This window comes from Merops nubicus, unplaced genomic scaffold, assembly GCF_000691845.1.
Source record: "Merops nubicus isolate BGI_N331 unplaced genomic scaffold, ASM69184v1 scaffold19482, whole genome shotgun sequence".
NCBI classification, from domain to species: Eukaryota; Metazoa; Chordata; class Aves; order Coraciiformes; family Meropidae; genus Merops; species Merops nubicus.
In genome coordinates, this window is record NW_008592288.1 from 11,691 (window position 1) to 21,316 (window position 9,626).

General features: G+C 35.0%; 1 protein-coding gene across 1 annotated transcript in view; it reads left to right on the top strand.

Annotated features, from left to right (window-relative positions):
- Positions 1-9,626, top strand: part of SYNJ1 (synaptojanin 1) — a gene marked incomplete at its 5' end in the record, with an annotated part of 50,112 nt that overhangs the window by 8,281 nt on the left and 32,205 nt on the right. Inside the window, 4 exon segments of the mRNA XM_008935101.1 lie at positions 1,408-1,489; positions 4,260-4,412; positions 7,543-7,699; positions 9,471-9,494. Coding sequence (XP_008933349.1) covers positions 1,408-1,489; positions 4,260-4,412; positions 7,543-7,699; positions 9,471-9,494 — 416 coding nt within the window.

Genomic DNA, 9,626 nt, shown 5'->3' on the forward strand with positions numbered 1-9,626 from the left:
TTCCTGCTCTTTTCCATTCCACACCCTTTCTTCTTTTAATTAATTCCAGGGAAAACTGATGAGTAAGGATCTCCATGAGAAAGAGATTTGTTGAGTGAGAGGATTGTGCCATGTGCAGTGGGGCTTGTCTTCTAGTGCAATGGAAGAGGAGAAGAGGGTTCCAGTCCCATTCTGTGCTCTAACCTGGCTGTGAGATTAGATCTCCCAGGGGCAGTTTTTAGTAGGCCTAAGTGGCATAAAATTTAGTGGGAGGGTGCTTAGATCCCATCTCCACTTCAAAACGTCACTGACTGTTCTCCAAAAAGCTTTAAAAGTGGTGTGACATTTTGTGTTGGGAGAATACCATTTCGTCTTGATGGAGATCCAGATAATACTACCACTCATCCAAAAACCTGACAGCTGAACAAAAGAAAAGTAATCTGTGGCTTTTGAAGAACTGTGTTCATAAAATACACAGTGATGATTTTTTTAAGTTCGTGGACCATCTCCTTTGGAGAATGGCAGCATTTTTTCTGACACAGGTAGTAGTTGCTTTGTATTTCAAACCAAATAGAGAGAGAGTAATGAAGAAGATAATCTTGGATAAAATTTGGCAGAACCTTCTACAATTTATTGTTAAATCTCTAAGTAAATGTGATGAAGTGTTATTGACTTAATTGGGCAAAGTGTGTAGTGGAAATGGTGAAAGCATGGAATAACTGTGTATCACTGGGAAAGCCATCAGAATTTTGTACTCATAGCCAGGCAAGAAGAACATGGATGTTGCCTAGTATAATCCTTCTGAGAGCATTATAGCACAAGTTAGTGGGCTTCTTTCAAAGTTCAGAGTGCCCGAGGGCCTCAAGCATCTGTCAAGCTAAGGGGGCAAGGCTTAATTTTCATTTTTGTTTCAGGAGGAAAGAGAAAGTAAAGATGGGTTGAAATTTGCTTTAGTTTTATCACAAATTCTTGTTACTTTTACTATAGTTAGACAAATCCAAGAACTGTCCTTGTATTTTTTTTAATTACTATTTTTGTTTTAACTAAGAGTTACTTTTTCCTCGTGAGATTCTTGGGAAGCATGTTAGTTGGGTTGTTTGAAAAGAAAAATTAATCCTACATAACACTTTAACTGAGCAAGCAAGGAGAATTGAGAAAAAATGAAGAAGACAGATTCATGTTATTTGCAGACAATTAATTAGTTTTTATAGCAAACACTGCTGCAAAATTCACTGCTGTTACTGGAGCTAACCCCCGTTGCTGACGCATTTATAAACAGACTTGCAAAGACAGTAACATTGCACTGACAATACCCTGATTTACTGTTCTGGCTCAGGTCTTGATGTTCCTGTCTTTGTCGATGATATGTGTGTTAAGTGAGTTATTTCACTTGTTTTCTCTCTCTGTCTTTCGTTGTCCTTGGCACAGATCTCAAAGCGGCACTGTCAGAACAAACTGCTTGGACTGTCTGGATAGAACAAACAGCGTGCAGGCTTTCTTTGGCTTAGAGGTAGGAAAAACAGTGTCCAGATATGCAGCTGCTCCTGGTGCTTCTGTAGCAATTAGGCTCTAAAAGTAGAATTACCTTCCCCATGAGAGATGAATTAAAGTGTGTCGTAGATGGCATTTTGATTTATAGCATGATATGTTTCTTGTTCTGGGGCAGCCAGATCTTAGTAGTTACAGAAACAGGAGTTGTGTACAGCTACTAGCTGTAATTAAACAGTAGTCATGCAGCATTATGAAAAATGTTCATTCTTTTTTAGATGTTGGTTTCTTCTGTCAAGATTTGCACTTGCAATTCTAGAAGATGTAGTAATGTTGTAGTGCTTCACAAAAACATTGACATTCACAGTCACTCTATTAGATTAAGTTCTTCAGGATACAGGATTCCTGTCTTACCATCTGCTGATGCTGTGTGTTCATATTTTTACCTGAGATGATATCATAAGATTTGCGTTGAGGCTTTGGCCACACTAAAATTCAGTAGTTGGAAATTAACTGTGGGATTCAGTCCTCTTGCAGGCTTGTGCTTCATCCTATTGGCTTGCTATTGAAACAAAGGTTCTAGCCTGCAGACTTATTCAGTAGAGCTTGCACATGAGCCTCGTAGGAATTGATGGAGTAAGATAGTATTGATTGGGCTAAAAGAGTAGCTCTGGAAAACATTTGACAGCTCCACTCAATTAACTAAGTTTAACTCTTAAAGATGAAGCCCTTAGCATATTTAACAATGAAAAATTATGGGTGCTATAACATCAAACTAAGTAAAACGATATTTTTATTTTTCTGATTTTATTTAATTAAAATACTCTTGTTTTGGCATCTGTAGGAGGAATTTCTGTGAGAACTGCAAAATCCATTGGCTATAGAAGAAACATATTTCTGAATTTGGAATATGTAGGGCTTTACTGCTGTGTTTACCAAGTGAACACTGTTGCTAGTCATTGGTGGTTTAGTCAAATGGAATACTGAACTGTTTACTCTCATGTGAATACTCTGAAAAATTTTCTCTTACCATTCCACATCAGTACACACTGTAGCAGGTAGAACAGAGTGTGAGTTTGAACACCTTTCTTCTCATTTGTTTCAGCTCTGCATGTACTGAAAGGAGTCACACCTTTTAATTACTAAAAATAAGAAAAATTAGTCTTACTCTTTTCCTTAGTTCTCTGTGTGCTGAAAAGAGTAGTGGCATGCTTTGAAAATCTCACAGCATTGTATTACATTATGTGGTTTGTGTACCCATCCATCCTGTATTGACTTTGCCATGGGAAAGCCAAATGATTATCTTAAAGTCTTTCCTGATCCTAAATCTGTTTGCTGGAGTTTAAAAGTTTACTGTAGATAGAAACACAAGCTTGAAGTAAGCAATTAGGTTATCTTAAATGAGCCAGGAGAAACAGTGCCTCTTGTATTTTACTCATAGTACAGTAGTTTCTATGGCATAAGAACCAATCTTTATACACTTTTAATGTATATAGTACTTATATGGCAATCTTAGCTTTGCAGCTCTATTTTTTCCTTTCTTACTGTTTTGAGAACTGGATTAAATACAGTAATTTTTTTTTAGCGCAGGTGTGCCAAATATTTCTTTAGTGAGAGCTAAATTTTGATTTCAGGTAAAATATGAAAACTAAACATATACAACTCATTAATAAGAAGTAAAATGGTACATCTTCATTAACTGCTTACTTAATTTTAAAATTCTACTTCAGTGAGATATTTAAATTCTTACTTTTCTCACATGATGGATACTTCATATAACAAGTAATGAGCTCTGGGTGACCACCTAAAATTACAAGATGAAGCACCCAATTTCTGAAGCTTCTTTCCTTGTTTATCTCTACTTAATTTTGTCTGCATGTTTCCTTCTGTAACTTTTGTTAATTCCTGCCCAACGATCGGAATTTTGCCTTTATGTCATTTTTTTGTTCATCATTTTAGACTCCTTCTTGCCACTGGACACCTCAAGGTTTTAAAGTTTTTTTGAAAAGCTCTTGAAAACAGCTTTTTTAATTTAATTTTAAATTTTGATATTTATTTTCAGTATTATGTTGTTAGCCACAAACACTAGAAAATTACTTGATTTGTTTTAAATAATCATGACTCCATAAACCAGGATTTGAAATAAGGTACAATTTCACATTCTATGAGCATAATGCTACATTTAAGTAATGTATTTAAATGTAAAACAATACATTTATATGTATTATATATGTACCATTTAAATGCATTTAATGTAGACTGTACATGGTAGAAAACTAATTCACATATATTGATTGTAAGGGTAAAGACTGCAGTGTGTTATACATGGAGACAGTGAATGACAAAGCCATTGCCCTTTCACTGATCACAGAGCTCTCTTGCTTCTGCATTTGATAATAGAAGTCAGTGTGTTTGGTATTACACTTTTTTGGGAAGAACATTAATTGCTCTAATTCTAAATTATGTAAATAGAAAGGCTTGAGAACCAAAAATAGCTTATCTTGGAACTAGTGAATTCTTAGATGAAAATATTTACAAATCAACTACATAATTCTTTTCCCATATCCCTACCTATTTTTAAAATAAAATTAAATGCTTGTGCTAAAGTTACGTGTACGATGTAGCCTTTCAAACACGATGTGGTGTCAGTTTGTTCAGAATGATACATATAAACCAAAGAGATCTATTTTTTTTTTTTTTTGGTGCAAATATTCTGGAAAAAATATGACATATCTTTTAATAACTACATTTAAAGATCTTTGTTTTGTAAATGTTGTCTTTACCTGTTGCAGATGCTAACAAAACAACTGGAGGTATTAGGATTAGCTGAGAAGCCTCAGTTGGTTACTCGCTTTCAGGAAGTTTTCCGATCCATGTGGTCTGTGAATGGTGATTCTGTCAGTAAAATATATGCTGGAACTGGAGCCCTTGAAGGAAAAGCTAAGGTAAAGTACATTTTACTAAAAACTTTAGAGATATTCAGTATAGGTTTTAAAAAAATCTGTCATTAATATCACAACTATGAGATTTTCTTTTTTAAAATGTGCTTTTGTTGTAATCCTAAAAAAAACAATTAACATATTAACATAAAAAGTTTGGTTATATTGATCACCAGAACTTGTTTCAGTACATCCTTTCTCAGCCATGCCCATGCATCCCAGCTAGTACTGTTCTGTAGGAAAGGATGAGGCTCAAAACTTTTATTTCTGTAGATCATAGTTCAGAAAAATGTATATTCAAATCAGCTTTAGTTTCTTTGAATACTTCCATTTTTCTCTCTATACCTCTGCCTCCTGTTGTTTTATTTTCATTCACTATATCTGTATTCTTTTAAAATGTGTTACACTGGACATTGTTGTTCATGCTTCTAGTGTTTATTAACAGTGTTAAATGGCTTGTAGCTGGGTCTTATCTGTTTGCATGCTTCTCCAGCTATTTCCTTTTAGTTTCAGAATTACTGAAAAATCTCCAAATTCTGTTTCTACCGTGTTTTCTAATATTATGATAATAATTCCATGCTACATGACAGTGTAATGCTCTGTTCCTCTTCAATTTGTTTTGTCTTTGTTGATGCCCGAGTTGTTCAGTTTTTCTAATGCTGTCTCTTTTTTTTTTTTTCTAACAATGTTGCTTTGTTTCCATAATTCTCTCTCTTATCAGGTGATACCTGTCAAGGCAGACAAATGTTGAACCGTAGCAATTTTTGCCCTTAGTTCCTTCAGAATTTCTTTTGACACCATTATTTTTATGCAAAAATGTGCTGCTTCTCATTCCATGTTGTATACTATGTACTCATAGTCAACTGTTTTGTTTTTCCATCACGTGTTCTTGCAAACTTTATCAGGGTCCTTCTCTGCCCATATTCAAGGCCTTGCAGTAAGCTACATAAAACCAAAATCAGTACAATAGACCTATTGTTTATTCTACCCTTACGTGGTGCATACAGGACTTTTGCATTTGAGAATTGCTTGTATTTTAGTATAGAGTGGAATTTGGGTAAAGATGCTTAGTTTTATTTTCTTACAAAAATGTAACCCAGACCATCAGGAAAACTACAGTAAGTATTTTATGAGGTGTCTCCCCTTCTCTTGACTTTCTCATTCAACCCTACTTGATTTTTTTCCAAAATTAGTAAGTTTCTGCCATCCGTTTGGCTACTGAAATTTTTACTTTGCAAAGTGCATTTACTGTATTTACACTTCCATTTTTAATGTTTAAAACACAGAGTACATTTACTCTGCTGTCCTTGTAGTAAAACAAGATCCCTGTCCTGGTATAATTAACTGTTAAAGAGTACCACATCTTGCAGATCAAACGTAGTGTCCCTGACAGAAGTTCCTCTATTCAAAGAGGATCTGTAATACTTGCAAAGCCATACAATACTTGCCATTGTTTCACTGAAACATGACCAGGTCACTACTCAATATGTTCTTGAGTACTCGGATAGTATTTTTTTAATGTAGTTTTTAATTGGTTAGTTGTATTCTCATTTCTCAAATGAAAAGTTTGATGGTTGAAATTCTTCCATGTTTTGCTTGTCAGTTTGATTCTTCGAAGTCCAAGAGCATAGGTCAAAATATGGAAATTTAGGATAGGAGGAAACATATTTTAACCTTAAATGTGTTAATATACATTACTATAATGAAAAACAATCCTTCTAATACTCATTACATCTAACTCCTTACCTACTTTTTCTTTTGCTTTCTCTGGGTTCCTTTCAATTAATTGCCTGATATGTGAATGGTGAGTGTGTTTTTTGGATCATGTCCTAAGTTGTACATTGTCTGACAGAAAGGGAGCAGCATCTTATTAAAATTTTATTGCAATAGTGTACTCCCCAACACCTCATCCACATTGTCTTCCAAAAATCATGGAGTCAATTTACTACTTCTTACTCTTGACAAAAGAATATTTTCTGTCATGTGGTCTAGTGCAATTCATAGAACTAAATGGTTGGTTGGTTTTGTAGTTTTCTTAAGCTTTTGTCTTTTTTCCTTATGCATTTAAGAGACCTTCATGAACAAAGTGAGCTGTAAACTTGGAGTATTTTTCATAATAATAAGATACCATGCAGCATCCCTGATGGATTACAGTGTATATTTGATATACATGCAATAGTATGTGTTTACATACACCTCCCAGGCAAAACACAGTTATATGCACAAGATAGAATAGATCTTGTAATCCAGAAAATGTGTTTGTGCTTGTCATTGTCAGTGCTGCGTTCACAGATTAACACTGATGGGTTTTGAATCAACTAGGAGCCTGCATGACATGTTGATTGTGTTATCCCCTAGATTTCTGACCCACAGGGAATATCTGTAGTAGCAGTACATCTCTTGGAGATTCCTGTTTAGTTCAGGTAGCTGGACACTGTTCTTTTGGAACACTGCTCAGTTGTGACACTTGGTTCAGTGTGTGTAATGACAGTGTCTTTGTATGTACTGTAGAAGAATATATCTAGCTATAGATTAGTGAATATATTCCTTCTGGGATACTGCATGAGACTTGCATGTTATTTTAAAACGTTAAGGGGTCTTAGTAAGTTGAAGCTATCTATCTCCTATCTCTTTTTGTAATATTGAGATTTCAGAATGTGAATTCTGAACTAATATGCTCATATATGCATATACATTCATGTTCATGTATCATAACGTTTGGACTCAAGTGCTTGCTCATCTCTCACTATTTGGGGAAAAGCCCAAAATCCCCTATCATACTCTAAACATTACGCTATATCAATTTAGTTTTTGAAGACCAAGGGTATGGGGGGGAGGGAAATTTTCTCCTCCTTGTGGTATTTTGTTTGAATTTAAAGAATCTAAACTGGAATAATCTGGTGGTTAGATATACCATGAAGGTATTACTGTGTTGATTAGCATTTGGAGGGGGGAGGGAAAGCACATATAATACAGGCTCAGAAGACTTTCTTTAACACTTAAAGAAGGAGATTGCCTTAGATTTTAAAGCCGTTAATGCCATTTACAAATATGTTACTGAATTTTGCCAATGTTACTGTGAGCAGTGTCCAACATAAAATATTTTATACGTGTTCCTCCCTAACAGGCTGGAAAGCTGAAGGATGGTGCTCGTTCTGTGACCAGAACGATTCAAAATAACTTTTTTGATAGCTCCAAGCAGGAGGCCATTGATGTTTTGTTATTGGGAAATACCCTAAATAGTGATTTAGCAGATAAAGCACGGGCTCTCTTAACCACCAGCAGTTTACGCGGTATGTGTCTTTCAGGATTTTAATCTGTCTGATAACTATTTGGTGTAAGAAAGCTGTATGGAGTCTGTTTTCAAAACAATATGGGAAAATTGCTATTTTAAGTTCTGTTGGCTTATTAAAACATGAAAGTTATTTCTGCTTTACTAGTATTACCAAACTAATGTGCTACAGTAATTTCTTTACTGTTTATATTTTGTTGATGTCTGGTGGTGTAATCAGTAAATATTTGTTGACCACATCTAGCAGAACTTTACTGTAGAAGTACATTAGATATATCCTGTGCAGTTCTTAAAATCCATTTATAGCAAGTGTTAATTATGACGATTATGTGCTGAATTTTGAAAAAAAAATTTCTGATTTATTAAAATATTAGGTACCTAAATTGTTTGCTAAATATATTCTTTAATTTAATCTGTCATGTCAGTGAAGAAAAACATGATGTTAATCTAGATAGAAAGCATTTATTCTTTTCTCAAGCTTAAGAATGCTGGTATTTATCTTCATTTTGGTTTCTAAGGTACTGATGAAAAAGAGCAGTTTTGGTAATGCAAGAAAATGTAAGATAACAGGAGCTATCAGAAAATTCCTGATGAATAATTTTCCATCACTGTTTGACTTTTTTCTTTTTTTCTTTTTGTGAGAATCAGTTTTCACAGGAATGTGGGCACCACAAAAACTTGTTGAGCTGTGGGTGAAATTCTACATCAAAATCAGAGAGATTTCAATAACAGTCTCTGCTTAGGCAGAGTAGCCATGTTGGAATTGGGTGGTTATTTGGAATTGTTTGGAGTTGTTTTGGAAATGTTTGGAATTGGTTGGCATTCCTAGTGGTTCACCTAATCAGAGCAGGGAGCTGACGCACAGCATCCTGCATCCCCAAACAGAGGTGTAACCTACATGGTCCCGAGGACTGCAGCTATGCCCCATCCTTCTGCAAGTCTAATGGGCAGGGAAATAGGAAGCTGACCTGTTGTAGGGCTGTGTTTAGAGTACTCTTCTGGGTTATAAAATTAGCGGGGCTAATTCTTGAGCAAAGCAGGAGCTTAATTTTGAGTCTTCTTTCCAAGGTCTCAGGTAAGAGTGGCCTAAATGCTGGGTTATTGCCATTTTTAGGGGTAAATAACATTCTTGATTTTTTCCTTTTCTTTCTTTTTTTCCTGGACACTTCTCAACCTAGAATGAGAAAAATGTGTCAAAGCTTCAGTGCAAATCTGTGGCACAAAAAAAAAATTCTTTCCCAGTTGCAGTCTTCATCTTGTGGGTGTTTATGTATTTCTTACGTGGAACCTGACAGTTTTCCTCTCACTTTTTCACCACAAGGTTTTGTGTTATTTTAACTTTTCCTGTACCTGAAACCTACTAAATTTGCCTCATCTCAAAATAAGTTGAAAGTTGTTTTTTTTTTCTTCTCCTTTTCTCTGTGAATGCAAGCTGTCCTTTCACTATTTGCACCTCCTGTCAGCTGAGGAACATTAATCCCTCATCACTGAACATAATATCTTTGTCTGCTCTGCTAGATGGTGAATTAACTAGAGATATACTTCATCATACATGAATCCATTATTAATAAAGCAAGAAAAGAGAATTTGTTAATACTGTTGTGGAACGTTTAGATTTTGTGGCATAAAAGGTTTGCTTTAACTGATGCAAATGGTTCTGTGTAATAAATTGTATATTACATCATGTTCTTTCACATATTGCTGGAAAATTTTAAAAAGCAGTTACTTATTTGACTAATTTCTTTCTTGTTTCCTTCTTACTGCATCCGTAGTTTCAGAGCAATCATTACAATCAGGTATAGTATAGTAAATTAAGCTGTAAATATCTGAGCAGCTATCGTTCTTCTCTGGCTTTTTTCTTGTGCCTGTTCGCATAGTATTTGGTTGTGAGCTCATATTTTCCTAGTAGCGTTTGGATCTGGCATTCC